The 20457-nt window shown below is 37.3% G+C and overlaps 1 protein-coding gene across 1 annotated transcript in view; it reads left to right on the top strand.

Annotated features, from left to right (window-relative positions):
* mlphb (melanophilin b) overlaps positions 1-20457 on the top strand; it is a 99549-nt gene that overhangs the window by 54956 nt on the left and 24136 nt on the right. Inside the window, exons 4-7 of the mRNA XM_062067191.1 lie at positions 8444-8485; positions 10907-10965; positions 18237-18320; positions 18883-19761. Of these exons, the coding sequence (XP_061923175.1) occupies positions 8444-8485; positions 10907-10965; positions 18237-18320; positions 18883-19761 (1064 nt within the window). The remainder of the gene's footprint in view (positions 1-8443; positions 8486-10906; positions 10966-18236; positions 18321-18882; positions 19762-20457) is intronic.

The following is a 20457-nucleotide window of genomic DNA, read 5'->3' as shown; positions in this document are numbered from 1 at the left end:
GATCTGCAAACCTTAGTATGAAACCTATACCTATTGATTGATTGTGTTACCCATACCTATTGATTGATTGTGAAACCTACAGTATATATTGATTGATTGATTGATTAACCTATGATTAATTGATGGTGAAACCAACGGTTTATCTATTTATTTAATTGAGAAACTATACCCATTGATTGATTGTGATTGGAGTTGTTGTACTAAAACCAAGTAGAAGAGTAACATTACTTATTCTTTGCCTTACATAATCATAAAGAGTTTCTCAGGACGATCCACAGTTGATGTCACATGATGTGCAGAAATGTCCGGCAAGATCTCCCTAAAGAGTGACAGGAATCCACAGCTGGATTCAGTCCTGCAATGTCTTCTATCTTGTTTTATAGCTTGTTGGCTCAGCATCGCCACAACAAATAATCAAGTACTTGTTCATACAGAAGTTACAACTTCTTTAACTACTGTAACTTCTGTAACTACTGTAACTCCACTCAGACTACTCTAACTACTCAAACTACTGTAATGACTGTAACTACTCAGACTACTGTAAATATTGTAATTTTTGCAACGACTGTAACTACTATAACTACTGTAACTACTCAGACTACCATAACTTCTGCAACGACTGTAACTACTATAACTACTGTAACAACTGTAACTACTCAGACTACCATAACTTATTTAACGACTGCAACTACTATAACTACTGTAACTAACGTAATGACTGAATATACTCAGATTACTGTAGTGATTGTAACTACAACTAGTAGTTACTCAGACTAATGTCATCACTGTAACAACTGTAAATGCTCAAACTCCTAAACTTAATGTAATGACTGTAACTACTCAGACTACTGTAACTACAGTTGCTAATGTAACTACTGTAACAACTGCAAATAGTCAGACAATCCTAACAACTCTAATTACTTGGAATACTGTAATTATTTGGAATACTGTAACTACTTCGACGGCTGTAACTACTGTAACAACTCTAACTACTGTAACTTCTGTAACAAGTGTAACTACTAAGACCAACATAATGTCTGAAACTACTATAAATACTATAACAACTGTAAATAACCAGACTAGCATTATTTCTGTAACAACTGAAACTACTTAAGACTACCATGACTTCTGAAACTACTGTATATACTCAAACTACTCAAACTAATGTAACAACTGTAACTACTCAGTCCACTCTATCTACTGTTGCTAATGTAACTACTGTAACAACTGCAACTAATCAGACAACTGTAAATATTTGGAATACTGTAATTACTTAGACGGCTGTAACTACTATAACTACTATAACTTCTGTAACTACTAAGACCACCGTAACGTCTGTAACTACTATAAATACTATAAATACCATAACAACTGTAAATAACCAGACCAGCATAATTTCTGTAACAACTGAAACTACTTAGACTACCATGACTTCTGTAACAACTTTAACGACTATAACTACTGTAACTAATGGAACAACTGTAAATATTCAGACTACTGTAGTGACTGTAACTACAACTTGTAGGTACTCGGATCACTGTAACTACTGTAATTGTTGTAACAACTGCAACTAATCAGACAACCATAACAACTGTAATTACTTGGAATACTGTAACTACTTAGACGGCTGTAGCTACTGTAACAACTCTAACTACTGTAACTTAATTTCGTCACCCCTAGTGTGTGTGTGACAATTATGGGTACTTTAACTTTAACTTAACTTTAACAAGTGTAACTACTAAGACCACCGTAACGTGTGTAACTACTATAAATACAATAACAACTAGCCATACTAGCATCATTTCTGTAACAACTGAAACTACTTAGACTACCATGACTTCTGTAATGACTTTAACTACTATAACTACTGTAACTAATGGAACAACTGTGAATACTCAGACTACTGTAGTGACTGTGACTGCAACTTGTAGCTACTCAGAATACTGTAAATGCTGTAACTACTGTAAATATTCAAACTAATGTAACAACTAACTACACTAATGTAACAACTAACTACACTGTAACTACTGTAGCTTAAGAAACTACTGTAATTATTGTAACAACTGCAACTAATCAGACTACTGCAACAACTGTAACTACTTGGAATACTGTAACTACTTAGAAGACGGCAACTACTACTACTGTAACTACTACTACTGTAACTAGCGTAACTACTCAAAGCTTGTGGTGGCTAACACGTCCAGAACCTCCATGTGTGTTTGTCTATGATTTGCATGAGACTCCTCATTCCTGTGACACTGAGTCACATAATAAGCTACATTAGTGTCCTGCCAAATCTTTAATGGGATTTAATCTTTTCCATCTTTCCTGTTTCCATGTTCCAATGCTCACAGCTGCTCGCATCCTGAAACAGACTGAACAAGTCAGCCTTTGTCCTTCAGTCCTGAGACATGTTGTCTAGTCTTCTTGTTTGGGATTCAACTATTTGTTTGCCTTTGTTGTGAGAGAATCTCAATCAAAACCTTCTCAGGACTCTTGGAGGTCCCAGTGAGTTTGCTAACACCCTGAGGCATCAAAGATCCTACAGTGGTGAGCAGGATCCTGCCAGCTCCCCAAGTGAGATCATTGATGCTTGAGTGAATTATGAACGGCAGCTGGGTCAAACTGACTCACCGGCTTGGAACAGACCTTGTGATTCTCCAGTCACATGTCTGATCTGTTCTTGGCCTGAACTTCAACAATCTGATCTGAAACGTTGTGTTTGTTTATGCCAAATGTTTTGTGTGCAGTTAACATAAGTTACCAAATATTCACTTATTGTATTATAAATTATTATATCATTACCGAATATGAAAATAAATACAGAATACAGCAATTCAGCATTTACAACAGCAATTACTTCAAAGTGCATGCATATGACCACATTACATTCGACCTGCATGACTGCAAACACACACACATACACACACACGCACGCACACGCAAACACCCGCCCACACTCACGCACACGCGTGCACACACACACACGCACACGCACACGTGGGATTTTGCTTTCCTACTTTAATGTGCTGAAGCTGCTTTTGCTGATTCTTTTATCTCGAAACGCAATCAATCAATCAATTAATCAATTAATCAATCAGCCAATGATCCACATATACTCTGCAAACCAAAACGTTATTATTTCGCACTGCAAAATAAAACAAGTAAAAAAAAAAACACATTCATTTTACCTTGGTTTTTGTCAGACAACTTTTTGTATGACTCTGTTTTTGGTGAAAATTTTACGCCAAAATGTTGTCTCAGTTAACAAACAAATGTTACTATTAAAGCATTAATAAATGAGTTCATCATTCCGTGGAATGTAGTGTCAAACAAATAATCCGCGTTTGTGGTTCAGTTCCTATATTTCTCGTATTGAATACGACTGCAAAATAATCCTCCATAGGACCAAAACAAGTTGAGAATTGCAGCACTTTGATAAAGAAGATGAGAAACACTATTGGATTCCAGAAATAATGCATCGTAAAGGACAAAGGTGGTTCTCCCTTTTCCACTCATTACCGTCTTGCCATTAAGAGTATTCAATAAAATAAAAGTATTGTTAAATGTATATTTATAAATTGTATTCATATTTGTTCATGTATTTCACAATGTTTTCTGTATGTAAAACTATCATTATTTTCTATAAAATGTGTTTTTCTTCATACATTTTGCCTGTCCCAAACACATTATCTAAATATGAAAAAAGACTAGAAGATTCCGCCGCACTGGCATGTTACAGCAGCTCCTTTCCCTATTTTTATATTATTATAGCTCTTCTTTTTCTCAATAAATAAGCCATGATTTGTTTTCATCGTGTTCTAGAAAAGATGCAGTACAAACAATAATTCATATTCATCAAGAGCTAAAAAGATGCAGACAGAAACAATCAATTATATTCATCACATTCTTGAAAAGATGTAGAAAGAAGCAATGACTTATATTATTAAGTTATAAACCATATGCTGAACGAAGCAATGATTCATAGTCATAAAGTTCCAGAAAATATGCCAAAATAAGCAATGATTTGTTCTCATCGTGTTCTAGAAAAGATGCAGAAGGAAGCAATTATTATTTTTTGTCGAGTGATAGAAAAGATGCAGAAAGAAGCAATGATTCTACAAAAATGTCTGATAGAAGCAATGAATATTCATGAAGTTCTCGGAAAAAAGATTCATAGTGATCACGTTCTTGAAAAGAAACCTAACCGAAAGAAGCAATAATTCATCTAATTTTGGAACGTTCATCACATCAAATACTAATCCATTGTCCTGCATATTCAGCACCATTTTTATCCATCCATCCATTTTCTACCGCTTGTCCCTTTTGGGGTCACGGGGGGTGCTGGAGCCTATTTCAGCTGCATTTGGGCGGTAGGCGGGGTATACCCTGGACAAGTCGCACCCTTTATATGTTATCTGTTATAAAGAACATCCTATTTATATTGACAGTAGTACCTTAGTTTTTCTTAGCAATCTGTTTCAAAATTCAGACAAAAACAAATCAACTGTTCTTTAAAAAATAAAGTATGAGATCAGATAAGAAAAGATAAGATAATCCTTTATTTATCCAACAAAGGGGAAATTCACAGTGTTACAGCAGCAAAGGGCAACGATTGCTAACATAAAGTGAAATAAGAACACAAATTAAATACAAAAACATGTATAACTAAAACTATACACTATGGAATTTTTAGTAAAAACGATCAGCTGAGAGCTTTAGTTTTAGAAAACATTTGTAATCCGAATTTCCAGCATAACAGACATGCACACCGTGCACATAAACTGGAACATATTATCAATATAACATCATGACAGTACCATGCAGGGGGCGGGAAACATTCTACATCAGGGATGAAAGCTTTGCTATCATCCTTTTGTCTCCCACCACTTCACCACGGTCCAAGGGCAGCCCAGCACAGAGCTGGCCTTCTTCACCCGTTAATTTAGTCTGTTTCTGTCAGCAGCAGTAGTGCTTCTGCTCCAGCAGACCACCCTGGAAAGGATGGCTGATGCCATTACAGAGTAGTAAAAGGTCTTGAGGAGTGCTACATGTAGACCAAAGGACCTGGATCTCCTCAGCAGGTGAAATCTGCTCTGGCCTTTCTTATAGAGAGCTTGGGTGTTATCAGTCCAGTTCAGTTTGTTGTTAGGGTGAACACCCAGGCACTTATAAGAGTCCACAATATCAATGTATTTTCCCTGTGGGTCTGTCCACCACTAGCTCTTTGGTTTTACCCGCGTTGACCTGGAGGCAGTTCCATTGGCCCCGGTCCACAAAGTCCATGTTGAGTTGTCTGTACTCTCTCTCATCTCCCTTTGTGATGAGGCCAGCAATGGCAGAGTTGTCAGAGAACTTCTGCAGATGAGGATGACCTTTATTTCAGAAACTAATATAGTGAAGTGAAGTGAATTAAATTTATATAGCGCTTTTTCTCAAGTGACTCAAAGCGCTTTACATAGTGAAACCCAATATCTAAGTTACATTCAAACCAGTGTGGGTGGCACTGGGAGCAGGTGGGTAAAGTGTCTTGCCCAAGGACACAACGGCAGTGACTAGGATGGCGGAAGCGGGGATCGAACCTGCAACCCTCAAGTTGCTGGCACGGCCGCTCTACCAACCGAGCTATACCGCCCCATAGTCTGGAATGCAGTGTGTGAGACTGTCAATCACTATATTTCCATGCACTAAATTAGTCTGATTTCTCAAATAGTTAGATTTTTTGTATTTTCACACCTTTGTGTGAAGTCTAAGTGTCTATGCACACTCTTAAATGCGACTTTTGGTCATTTGCCTTGTGCCTCCCATACACTGGGGGGCGCTTATTTCATTTTAGCAAGGATAACTGATTTACTTTTCCGGTTGACCTATGATGTCACACTAGGATTTGCGGATCATTTCAATTTGTTTTAACTGATGTCCGCTGTAATATTGGCACCGATTACAAATATGTCTCTAATGGCTATGCTGATGTTAAATCAAATAAAATCAAATCGCAGACAGCATCAAGAAATTATCTTGGATTGAGCTACAGACATGATGCTACTACCAAGAATGTATCGGGTCAGATGCAGAGAAAGACGTTTTTTTCCGAAGGAATTTTCAGCCGAAAATCATGGAAACAAAACTTTTGAATGTCTCAAAGTTCATTCAAAAAGCTTTGTGAAGTGATGGAGGGAGTTTTAAATCCAAAGGAAAAGTTTGTGCCCTGACTGATTTCTAGAGGAAGGTTGCTGAGATTGGCTCCAGCACCCCCCGCGACCCCAAAAGGGACAAGCAGTCATAAATGGATGGATGGATGGATGGGTTGCTATTGTTCTGGACTATCTTGCACGTTGTGCGGAAAGTTAATCAGTTGGCTTACACAAATGCAGCGTGAAGAGGCTTGTGTACGCTTTATCTGATTCGTATTTTGTTCGGGAGTTCGAATTATTTTACATTTCCTTAGTTACTTTCTTAAATAAATCTGGTTCTTTTTTTCTACTATCGATGCACTTCAAAATGTTGTGTTCTTTTAATTTGGGAAGCAAATAAACAGTATCCTCTTCAGTACAATTGCTGCTGTTTTTATAAAATGGTGTCCACTTCCGGATTGTATCCCGTGCATTGAGACTGGTACCTGCGCGATACTAAGGGTCCTCTGTGGCCGCACACAACTCCTCGAGAGATTTCCAATTGCATAATCCAGGTGTGTTAGTTCGACATTTCAAAAGCCGAACTCAATAAGATTAAGGTGTTTCCATGGGTTGTATGAGGCTTATTTAGAGTCAAACTATTTGAGAAATCAGACTTATTTGGTGCATGGACATGTACTGACTGTCCTCCTAATGGTCATAACAGAACAATTCCCAAGCCGTTGTTTCAAAACAGTTCTTAAGAGCTTCTTGCGTCTCATCTGACCATCTTTTAACAGTGCGGGTGACAGCTGGTTGTCTGTGTACCAGAGGTTTGTACACAGGCAGGAGGTGCACCAGTTTATGATCTGATCTTCCAAGGAGAGAGAGAGTAGATGAGGTGTATGTTTCCTTGGGTTTGCATGGAAATGGTCCTGTGTTGTGACATATTTTGTGAGGGAGAGGCATGATTAAAGTCCCCAGTAATGAAGAAGAGGGGCCGTGGGAGCTGTGTCTGCAGCCTGTTTGTTACTGAGTGCAGGACATCACACGCAGAGCCAGCATTTTCGATATCTTTACAGCAGAGTTGTTCTTTATTAGTTATGTACATTGGATTACACTATCTATCATACACAAACACAGCCAGCCCACCTGCCTTCCTCTTACCACTTTCCCTGGTCCTGTCAGCCCGCATCAGCTGATAACCATTAAGTTTAACATCCAAGTCTGATGTTAGCTCCCTTAGCCAGGTCTCCGTGAAAGGCATGAGGTTACATTCCCGGAATTCCTTCTAATGTCGAGTTAGTACAGCTAGGTCGTCCATCTTATTTGGAAGATATCTTACATTCCCAGTGATGACCTAGGGTAGGACGGGTTTGAAGCGTCTCCTCTTGTGGCGGCACTTTATCCCCAGCACGACATTCTGGTCTCTGCTTCTTCAGCTTGCGGTGAATATCAGGTCTTTCGCCGGTTATCTTTGCTTTGCTACAGAGGGCTAACAGCTGATCGCGAGTGTAAACAATGGCATCACTGCTACAAGAGACCTCCGCGGTGTACGATGTAAACAATAGAGTGCAAAGCAGTAAAAAGAGCAGTGCAAATTCAAAAAAGATTTGTGTCCATCTTGACATAGTTTTTGTGGTAGTAAAATAACGAAACAAAATTGGTGAAAATTATTGCTTTTTTATGCATATTTTCGAGAGTGTGCAGAATACAAATTATTGCTTCTTTCTGAATCGTTTCTAAACATAATGAATACAAACTATTGCTTCTTTCTGCATCCTTCCTTAAATGTAATGGATACAAATCATTGCTTCTTTTTGCATCTTTTCTAAACTCGATGAAAACAAAATGTTTATTCTATCTGCATTTTCCCTAGAACTCTGTGTATATGAATAATTTTTCTTCCTGCATCCTTTCTAGAACGTGATGACTGTGAAACATTGCTTTTTTTATATATATATTTTGTAGAACTTAATAAAAACAAATCATTGCTTATTTATGGTTATTTTCTAAGATGTGATGCATACAATTCCTTGCTTCTTTCTATATATTTTGTAGAATGTATTGAATACAAATCATTGCTTTTTTCTGCATATGTTCTAAACTCTATAAATACAGAATTTTTCTTCTTTCTGCATCTTTTCTAAAACTCGATGTATACGAATCATTGCTTCTTTCTTCATCTTTTCTTGAACGTGGTGACTATGAAACATTGCTTCTTTCTTTATCTTTTCTAAGCCTTGATAATTTGAGTCCTTGCCTTTTTTCTACCTATTTTATAGAACTTGATGAATACAAATCATTGCTTCTTTCTGCATCTTTCCTAGAACTTGGTGACTACGACACACAGAGAAACCCTGAACTTCACAGTAAGTAGAATCAGACTTAAGTGTTTCGAAAAAAAATAATCCACTTATCTTGATAAACAATACATTTCTTCAGTAGGCCTGTAGCTATATAAAATAGGCCTACAGTATGTGTCATTAACTGAGCTAACAACTACAACATTAAGCTAATTATTTTTGTTTACAATTCTTAAAAAATAATGCTCGTTGTCATTTCTGTATTATTTTTTATTTTCGCTAACTGCTTATTTGATATTACTTTTACCATCATATTTGTACATGTCGTATTTGCTGATGTTGCTCTATTGTTGTTGTTGTTGTGTTTGCTGTTGTTGTTTTTGTCTCTCTGTCTAATCCCCCTCTTGTCCCCACAATTCCCCCCTCTGTCTTCCTTTTTTTCTCTTTCTATCCCCTCCTGCTCCGGCCCGGCTGCACCAAATGATAACATAAATACATTTAATAAAGTCATATACAAATAAGGCAACAAGAGAAGTATCCTACACTTCTCTTTTGTAAAGTAAATCTGAACAGCCGATATGGGCATCTACACCAACTATATGATTTGCCTGAGAAGCTGGACAGGACAAAAAAAAAAAAAAAAAATTCTTAAAAAAACAATATGTTTCTTCAGTAGGCACGTAGGTACACACGAACGCCTACGTGTCGTCGACAAAACATACAACTATTACAATGAGCTACTTCTTTTTTGCCAAAAAACAATGGGCCTGATCTATTAAGATTCAAATACCACACGCTAAATAGATGATCTACTAAGACTGAATGTGCACATGATAACTGGTGCATACCGTCTCATTTAAATTATGTTTTTGCGTGCACTCCTGGCTGTGGCTATGAAAACACTCCAAATTCATGTTGTTGTTTAACAAGCAGCACAGATCTATAACTTGTAACAATTTTTATACAGTATACAATCAAAATCTAGACAATAGAAACTATTTTTTAGCACACTGACGGTGCGCTTTGCAGGGAGGCGTACAGCACCGCAGCGCATTCATGCATCAAGAATGATCCAAACGCAAGATAATGAATAATGAAAGATGTTTTTTCATATGGGAAATATCCATTCATCAATCCATTTACTATACCGCTTAGCCTTACTAGGGTTGCAGATGTGTAGAAAATATGACACAATAATATGAAAAATGAAAGAAAAAAAACGGTATTTAAAAAAAAATAAATAAATAAATAAACGCCAGCAGACAACAAAACACAATCATTTTGTTTGTTTTAATCAGCCCATTAAGTCATCCAGCAGCTATAACATTATAAAAGGATATTGCTGAATATATGATGTGTTTAATATTCTTTATTTCTGACAATCTAAATATTTTGACACACAAAAAAATAGGACAGAGTATTATCTGTCCATCATCTGTCTTTGCTGCGCGATCGCCTCCTTTCACATAACTGTGTGTGTAACTGTGCCAGTTTTCACAAGCTGTACTTTTTAGACGTACTAAATAAAGATTCAAAATAACGCCCACAGAACAGTGATTAGCCGTGGTAAATCACATTGTGCTTGGTATATTTGCATCGATTCCCTATTGTGCGGGTTCTGCTGATCAGCATATATTCTGCGTATTCATCAACGCAGACACGCTAAAAACATTGTACTCCTTATTTTGCTTACTTGAGAAACGCAATTATCTGCAGACAAGTTTAATAGATCAGCTTTTTGTGTGCCGTCACGTTTGCTCGTGTCACAATGCACGCAAAGCTTTAGTAGATCAAGCTCATAATGTTTCTTCAGTCGGCCTGGGATTACACATAAAGTCCTACGTGTCGTCGACGATCAAAACAACTTTTAAAGGAAAGTAACTTGTGTAATCTTTTGTATTAATGGACATCATTCTGTAACTTTAGGATTTCTTTAAGCTTTATTTTCCATTCTGTTGCATTCTGTGCATGTTGATGTTCTTCACCTTCAGTTGAAAATGCAGTTTCCCACAATTTGATCCAGCAAAGACATTTTTGTAGTTTGTCTTCAATTTTGGAAATAGGATGTTAGTCTCTCCAGATATTGGTTGCAGTAGGAGGGCACTGTGAAATGCCCACAATCTGATCGGTTGAAATACTCTACTCTACTGTAAATGAGAATACACATACATATACCTAAAATAAAAAAATATGTCCCAAAGTTTCATAAAAGATAATTAAAAATCAAGAGTAAAGTTTCATAGCAACAAAATGATGCCTCACTAAGCAATAGTAACACAATTAATATAATAACATTGACATTATAATTATATTTGATTGAATACATTATCATAATTATTATAATAAAATGTACTTGATAATCATAAATACTAGAAAGAAATGGACGTGTAGATTATAATTAAAAAAAATAATGGACATGGACATAAAATACCATTGACATAATAATCATAATTAATAGAATAGTATTGACGTGATCATCTTTTGTAGCAGCAGTTGGATTTGAAGATGCTGGCATGGATGTCATTGATTCTCAACACTACCATCAGGTATGCAAAATCATTCCCTATTTAAAAGTCATGCTGGGAAAATTTTATTGTGACAAGGAATGCCTCGATCCAATATTTATATCAGTTATCAATCTGATATGAGCAAAAAAACAAAAGAAAACAGGTATCGGATTATATGGGTCTGCATCCTAAACGTCTGATATAAAAATTCCTATACAAGAAGTCTGTTGTGCTCGGACTATCATCACTTCTTACTAGTTCAACAGATTGTCTCCATTTGTGAGCCTTTTAGGAGTATTTACTTCAAAACACTTTAAAAGTGAACATACATAAATAAAAATGTGTCACTATAACCTACATGACATGCAAAAACGTATCTGTGACATGTACAAACCCCGTTTCCATATGAGTTGGGAAATTGTGTTAGATGTAAATATAAACGGAATACAATGATTTGCAAATCATTTTCAACCCATATTCAGTTGAATATGCTACAAAGACAACATATTTGATGTTTAAATTGAAAAACTTTTTTTTTTTTCGCAAATAATCATTACCTTTAGAATTTGATGCCAGCAACATGTGGCAAAGAAGTTGGGAAAGGTGGCAATAAATACTGATAAAGTTGAGGAATGCTCATAAAACACTTATTTGGAACATCCCACAGGTGAACAGGCAAATTGGGAACAGGTGGGTGCCATGATTGGGTATAAAAGTAGATTCCATGAAATGCTCAGTCATTCACAAACAAGGATGGGGTGAGGGTCACCACTTTGTGAACAAATACGTGAGCAAATTGTTGAACAGTTTGAAAAAAACCTTTCTCAACCAGCTATTGCAAGGAATTTAGGGATTTCACCATCTACGGTCCGTAATATCATCAAAGGGTTCAGAGAATCTGGAGAAATCACTGCACATAAACAGCTAAGCCCGTGACCTTCGATCCCTCAGGCTGTACTGCATCAACAAGCGACATCAGTGTGTAAAGGATGCCACCACATAGGCTCAGGAACACTTCAGAAACCCACTGTCAGTAACTACAGTTGGTCGCTACATCTGTAAGTGCAAGTTAAAACTCTCGTATGCAAGGCGAAAACCGTTTATCAACAACACACAGAAACGCTGTCGGCTTCGCTGGGCCTGAGCTCATCTAAGATGGACTGATACAAAGTGAAAAAGTGTTCTGTGGTCTGACGAGTCCACATTTCAAATTGTTTTTGGAAACTGTGGATGTTGTGTCCTCTGGACCAAAGAGGAAGAGAACCATCCGAATTGTTATAGGCGCAAAGTTGAAAAGCCAGCATCTGTGATGGTATGGGGGTGTATTAGTGCCCAAGACATGGGTAACTTACACATCTGTGAAGGCGCCATTAATGCTGAAAGGTACATACAGGTTTTGGAGCAACATATGTTGCCATCCAAGCAACGTTACCATGGACGCCCCTGCTTATTTCAGCAAGACAATGCCAAGCCACGTGTTACATCAATGTGGCCTCATAGTAAAAGAGTGCGGGTACTAGACTGGCCTGCCTGTAGTCCAGACCTGTAACCCATTGAAAATGTGTGGCGCATTATGAAGCCTAAAATACCACAACGGAGACCCCCGGACTGTTGAACAACTTAAGCTGTACATCAAGCAAGAATGGGAAAGAATTCCACCTGAGAAGCTTAAAAAATGTGTCTCCTCAGTTCCCAAACGTTTACTGAGTGTTGTTAAAAGGAAAGGCCATGTAACACAGTGGTGAACATGCCCTTTCCCAACTACTTTGGCACGTGTTGCAGCCATGAAATTCTAAGTTAATTATTATTTGCAAAAAAATAATAAATTTTATGAGTTTGAACATCAAATATGTTGTCTTTGTAGTGCATTCAACTAAATATGGGTTGAAAATGATTTGCAAATCATTGGATTCCGTTTATATTTACATCTAACACAATTTCCCAACTTAAATGGAAACGGGGTTCGTATATGTAAAATAAATACATTAAATTAAAAGTAATAGCTTAATGCAAATGTATATGGGATATGCCTAATACATGCTACTGATTAGCATTAATGATTTTACTACAACTAAGATGCATATTACAATCTAACAGTTGGCGTGTAATAAGCTTAATGAGTTGTAATTAGCAGTACGTTCTTGCTCACCAGGGGATCAAATAAGTATTTTCCTCAATCAAATACAAATTAATTCATGACTTTATTTAGAAATATATTTTCGTGATTCTTTAATATTCATCATCATTTCTTTTTATTCCTTTCATGAAAATGCATATATACAAGTCACGTACAGTTGACACTTTCATTGTTTTTTTGTTTCTTATACATTTCCATGATCAGAAAGGAGCAGATGGAAGAATACTATTCTTATATTTATCTGCCCCCTTTTTAACACAAATTATTTAGATGACTTTATCACTGTTCCCTCCACCAACACCCGAACTCCAACATACTTTTAATTTTCGTTTAAGCATTTTCAAAATGACACGTTCCAATCCAAATCAAAAAGCAGTTTGATATAATTCCAGTTGTCTCTTTTGTAACTCTTTTTAAATTCAAAGATATTATTGCAACTTTTTAAGTCTTTGCCTAGAGAATTCCATGCTTTCACACCAGCAACAGACAAGCACACTTTCTTCAAATATGTTCGCACTCTTGGATGTTTAAAATCATACGGCCTTTTGTGGTTCTCATCTTCAGACGTGAACACAAATAACTTTTGTAAGTCCTTCGGAAGAACTTTATTTCTAGCTTTGAACATCACTAATAGAGTATGCAATTCTACAATGTCTTTTAGTTTTAATAATCCTGACCTAATGAAGAGTGGATTTGTGTGGTCTCTATATCCTACTGTAAAAATTATACGAATTGCTCTTTTCTGTGAAAGAAATAGAGGCCTTATGTTGCTGTGATATGTATTTCCCCATATTTCTGCACAATAATTGAAATAAGGTAGAATAATTGAGAAATATAACATTCTCATTGTATTATACAGGAAACTGTTTTTAACCTTGTTCAAAATAAATAAACTTTTAGATAGCTTATTTTTCACATGCAATATATGAGCTTTCCATGTCAACTTTTCATCTAAGATGACCCCAAGAAATCTGATTTCAGACACCTTCTCAATTTTCACATTGTTTATGGATAAACTAACTTCTATCTTTCTTTTATTACTGAATACCATAAATTTAGTCTTTTCCAAGTTGAAAGATAATTTATTTATATCAAACCACAATTTTAGTTTAACCATTTCCTCTTCAATATTATCGGCTAAGATTTTCAAGTCATCTCCTGAACAGTATAAATTTGTATCGTCTGCGAATAATACGTACTGTAAAATTTTCGAAACCTCACAAATATAATTTATATATAAAATAAAAAGTTTGGGTCCTAAAATCGAACTTTGTGGAATTTGACATTCAATATTCATACATTCTGATCTATAATCATCAATCTCAACATATTGCTGTCGTTGTTGTAAATAGCTGGTTAACCAGGCCAGTGCAACTCCTCTAACTCCATAAGTATATAATTTAGAAATGAGAATTGGATTATCTATAGTGTCGAATGCCTTCTTTAAATCAATGAACACTCCTATTGTGTATTTATTTTGATCAATTGCAGTTGTAATATCTTCAATAATGTTCATGATGGCCAAGCTCGTAGACCTATTTGATCCAAATCCATACTGACTTTCATTTAATAATTTATGTTTTTCAATAAAGCAGTCTAATTAATTAACAAACAGTTTTTCAAGCACTTTTGAAAATTGAGATAGGAGAGATACTGGTCTATAATTACCAAATGTATGTTTATCTCCAGTTTTAAATAAAGGTATGACCTTAGCTGTTTTCATACTGTCTGGGAAAACTCCTACTTTAAAAGAACAATTAATGATATAATGTAATGGTTTAATGATGCAATCAATTGTGTTTTTTATTATTTTCATGTCAATACCCTCATTATCTGTTGAGGTCTTGTTTTTTAGTTTATAAACCACAGATAATATTTCATTTTCAGTCACTTCACTAAGAAACATTGACTGCATAACCCTATTTTCCCTTTTCCAGACACCCCCTGATTGATCATTAGCTCTTGGTATTTTGTTTGCTAAGCTAGGTCCTACATTTACAAAGAATTGATTTAATTCATTGACAATTTCATCTTTGTTTTCAATTAACAAATTATCTTTTTTAAAATATCTAGGTAGTTCTGTTCGCCTTGTCCTATTCCCTATTGCTTTATTCAAAATATTCCATGTAGCCTTTATGTTATTTTTATTTTCATGCAACATTCTTTTGTAATATTGCCTTTTTGCTTGTCTCAATATATTGGTCAACTTGTTTTTGTAGTTCTAATAGCGTTTTTCAGCATTCTCTGTTCTTGATTTGATAAACTCCTTATACAGTCTATTTTTCTTTTTACATGCATTTTTCAAACTGTTTATCATCCGAGGTGCATTATTTTGCCTTTGTTTAGATCTGCATGGAACCTCAGGACAATGCTTGTTATACAGAGTAATATAATGTTTAAGAAAATAATCATAGGCAGTGTTTATATCGTCTGTGTACACCTCTTTCCACTCTTGTTTTAATAGGTCATTCCTGAAGTTGTTAATATGATTGACACTTCTTTTCCTCTTAAGTATTTGATGATATGTTCTTTTAGGGAATTGACAGTCAAATATTGCAAATATAGGCAGATGATCACTTATGTCATTTATCACTAACCCAGTAGTGATGTGAATCCCTAAAACATTTGTAAAAATATTCTCTATTAAGGTTGCACTAGTTGTGGTTATTCTGCTAGCCTTTGTAACTAATGGGTACAGCCCTTTTTCATATAATATCTCTAAAAAATCTGATGTCTGTTTATGTGAATCTACCTTTATAAGATCAATATTATAATCTCCACAAATTACGATAGTCCTATTTTTATTTAGACCATTAATCATTTCCTCTAATTTATCCATGAAGGTTTCCACTTTTGATCCTGGTTTTCTATATACACATGCAACAACAATGTTTCTGTTTTGTTCTAATTCTATCTCAACAGCTACACACTCCATTAAATAATTTATGGCCATTGTCATACATTTAACTGGTCTGCATTTTAGTTCATTATATATATAGAGGGCCACCCCTCCTCCAGTCCTATTGTCTCTGCTAGTGACATACAGATCATAGTCTTTTAATTTCAAATCAACCTCCTTGCCTTTCTTTATCCATGTTTCAGATAAAGCAATTACCTTAAATCTACCTTTAAGTGACTCCAAAACATTTTTGATTTTAGAAAAGTGTTTTGGTAAACTTCTACAATTAAAATGAATCAAAGAAAATGTATTTTCTATGCCTACGTCATCAAGTTGCTCCTCAGTATAATACTGGCAAGAATCCTTGATATGCTTAAATATATGAGTCTCTGGATACACTTCATTATCAAAATCAAATGTGCCTCTGGAGTCTCTGGATGAGTCTAGATGAGTCTCTGGATCCACTTCATTCTCAAAATTAAATGTGCCACTTTCTGTATAATCAACACTTGAAAGGGCTTCAGTCTTGAAAGAAAGAGTCATGAGTTCCTTACAGAAGATCCAATAATCAAGCAAAAAAGAAGAAAAAGAAAAAATAAAATGCATTCACTATTTTCATTTGTACTGATCCAGGTCTTTCAATGTTCTCATCACAATCACTTTGGCTTGTTCTGATGGTCCGTTTGTCCGGATGAAAACTTTTCCATTCCTGGTCCAGGTCGATTGGATTATATTTTGCTTTTTGAGGATCCGGCCTGTCCAAGCAATTTCAGCATTTTTCTTTGTCAGGTGCTCATTTAAATAAACTACAGTGCCTTTAAGTTTTTTAGCTGCCTTCAGAATTTCCACCTTGTGCTTTCTATTTGCAAACTTGATGATGACTTTAGGCTTGTTGTTTTTTTTGTCCTTACTTGGAAGAATGTGACATGCTGATATGTGCTGACTCTCCAGAGGAATATGTTTACTCTTCATGAAGCGTACCACTTGTTGCTCCAAGGTGTCAAGCTCCTCAGATGGTGCATCCTCACCATGCTGGTCATCAGGTGGGCCAGCAACCCGGGCATAACTCCGATGCCTGGTCTCCAGGCCGGTGACCACAAGGTCATCAGCTCTGGAATACTGTTCCAAGCATCCACCCTTTGTTCTAGGAGCTCAATCCGTTCATTCTTGTGTTGGATGATAGCCTTTAGCTGCCTGATCTCCTCCATGAGGCCTGTCAGTTTCCTCTGTTGTTCCACCACTTCACTGATTTCCCTTGACATAAAGTTTAGGGAATCTTTAATTCCCACCATTTCAGCTGCTAACTTTGCTTTGGTAGTCATTGTTCTTCGAGCAATCTTGAGTCTTGTTGGATGTCAGTGCATTTAGATGATTTAAGTCGATTTCATTAGGCCTTTCAGCAGAGAGAAACAGTTGCAGCCATTTTGCTCAAAAGCCACGCCCCACTACCACTATATTCTGCTTCTCTCTGTTTAAATAAGTCTCTAATAAAAAAAAAATAGGTATATAAATGTTTTAAGTGGATTCATTTGTACAGATTAGAACAGTAGTAAACTAAACACAAGCTTATTGTTAACATAAATAAAAATATACTAGCTGATGCACAAGCTACACTTATTCTTCATTACTACAAGGTGTGTCAGAAAAGTTCCAGAACTGCATTTCTGGATGTCATCATCCACTGTGAGTTGTTGCCAAGCAGCACGTCTACAAAGACGGCTGTGTGAGAAGAGGCGAGAGTTGTGGCAGGACCACTCATAGCTGCTTCTCTATAACAACACGTCCGAGAAGAACATTGCCGTCCCTCGAAAAACCTCCAACCTGACCCTGTGTGATTTTTTTCCTACTAAGCTCAAGGGGTCATCAATTATACCCTTTGAAGACTCGGACAACATGTAGAAGATTCTTTAAAAATCCTTCACAGGGTGCATGAATCAAAGCAGAGAATGTTGGGAAAGTGTGTTTGACTTCATGGGATTATTTCCAAACAGAAAACTTTTAGTTTAAATCTGAATTTTATCAAGATACATTTTATCACACCAGTCCTGGAACTTTTCTGACACTCTAGTTTAATGAATGTGCTATTAATATATATAGCAGTATATAGTTGTTTAAGGAGGTATTGATATATATTCAAGACCAAAATGTGTTATTTTTCATGCTGCACCTATGAGTTCATTACAACTTAATGTTTTTCAACAAAAATAATCATCTTGTCTTGATAAAGATTCTTAATTTTTCATTTTGTTTTTCTTTCCTTTATGCTCCCAAAAGATGAAAAAAAACAGACGGCGTCTGACTGTTAATCCCATTGATACCTCTGACCTTTGTGACGTCAGATCAAGACAATTTAATCAGGTAAAAACTAACTCAGCACCATGGCATTATTTGTTGTTTGATATTGTTGTTGCACAATATGTTGTGCCAAATGTAAAAGTCCAGCTACAATTTTCTAGCAGATTTTTTCTCACATTTACTGTAACTCACTTTTCTCACATTTAACTCATTTTAATCACATTTAAGTGTAGATATGTTCATTCAAAATGTTACATCTAAATGTTGAAACATAAATCTAAATGTTGAAACATAAATCTAAATGTTAAATTTAAATCTTAAATCTGAACCTATATTTAAAATCCAAATGTAAATTTTGAATCTAAATTTAAAATTTAAACCTAAATGTTAAATTTAAATCCAAATGTTGAATCTAAACCTAAAAATTCAATCTAAATCTTAAATCTAAATGTGATCTCCAAGATTAAAACTAAATGGTAAATCTAAATATAAATGTTAAGTATATGTTTTAAATCAAAATAGACACATTCATAAACAAAAGTGCTTCTTCTTCTTCTTCTTCTGTCGTGTGTCTTTAGATTTTCAGCTTTATTGAGGCGAGCCAGGTCAACGTGTCATCGACCAGGTCAATCAGACCTTGTTCGCCATTCGGTGGCCGGTGTTTGGGGCAACTAGTTACTATGTGCTCTACTGTCTGGACTGGGTCCCCACACTCGCAGGAGGCATCTTCCGCAAGTCCCCACCTCTTCATTGCTGCTCCGTAGCGTCCGACGCCGGTCCTCATGCGGTTGAGGGTTGTCCACTGCTTCCGGGGCAGTTCCTGGCCGGAGATGTCTGTGGTGCTAACTTCCACTGTTCTCTCAAACTCGTCTTGACCCAGGTGGCCTTGGAAGTATCAGCTGATGTTGTGCTGAACAGCTCGTGGGCTTGCATGGCAAAGGGGCGCCTTGACTTTAGGCGCACGCGTCGTGGTGTTTCTGTGACGATCTTATGGAGGAGGTGGGATTCGCTGGTCTGTGCCTTTCGGGAGAGGGCCAGTGGGGCTGCTTCTTGTCTGATGTTTGCCGGGGCGATGCCAGCGAGGATGGGCAGTTGGTTTACTGGGGTCCCTCGCAGGCACCCGGAGACGGTCCGCAGGGCGCTGTTGAGGGCGACATCCAACTTCTTTACATGGGCGCTACGGCACCAAACCGGGGCACAGTACTCGGCGGCTGAGAACACCAGGGCCAGCGCGGACATGTGCAGTGTCTTCGTCGTAGCTCCCCATGTGGTGCCGGCTAGCCGCCGTATTAGGGCGGCACGGGCACTTGTCTTTGCCTTGGCACTGTGCAGGTGTTGTTTGAATGTCAGTGTTCTGTCAAGCTTCACACCGAGGTACGTGGGAACGGGCTGGGACTGTAACAGGGCATTATCCACCATGATGTTCATCTCACGGGCTGCTTCCATGTTGTTGACGTGGAACATTGAAGATGTTGTCTTATCCATGCTGAGCTTGAGACGCCAGGTATGAGGACTGTGTGTTCATGTCTTCAGAGAGGCCCTGTTCTGCTGCTTCCCAGGATGGCTTACTAAGTAGGATGGCCAGATCATCTGCATAGCCATACTTCTTTGACTGAGTTGCAGGCAGGTCATGGATATAAATGTTGAACAGCATTGGTGCCAGCACGGAGCCCTGTGGGACGCCATTCTTAAGTTCCCTCACCCTGCTGCATTGGCCATTGCTGGTGTGTAGTCGGAAGCTGCGGTTGCTCGTCATCTCCATGATGAAGCTCACCATATGTTTGTCTGGGATGGTTTCCAGAAGTTTCATATGTAGCCCACGCATCCAGACAGTATCGTATGCAGTTGTGAGGTCCAAGAAGACAACGCCAGCCTTCTCCCCTGCCTGGAAGCTGTCCTCTATGTGTTGACACAGAAGGGTCACCTTGTCCGCCGTGGACCTACCGCTTTGGAAGGCAGCCTGTTCTTTAGGCAGCTGGGGGTCGATCACCGGGTTGAGACGTGCATGGAGGAGGCGTTCCAAGACCTTATATGGAACACACAGCAGTGAGATGGGTCGGTATCCCTTAGGGTCATCACTCATCACTGTTTGGCTTCGGCAGAGCGATCACCTTGGCACAACGCCAGATCTTTGGCAGCTTCAGACATCGGAGACACATTGAGAGGAAGGAGCACAGCCAGACAGTTGCCTTCTTGCCTT

The sequence above is a fragment of the Entelurus aequoreus genome, linkage group LG13 (assembly GCF_033978785.1).
Source record: "Entelurus aequoreus isolate RoL-2023_Sb linkage group LG13, RoL_Eaeq_v1.1, whole genome shotgun sequence".
NCBI classification, from domain to species: Eukaryota; Metazoa; Chordata; class Actinopteri; order Syngnathiformes; family Syngnathidae; genus Entelurus; species Entelurus aequoreus.
This window is presented reverse-complemented; position numbering and strand designations above follow the sequence as displayed.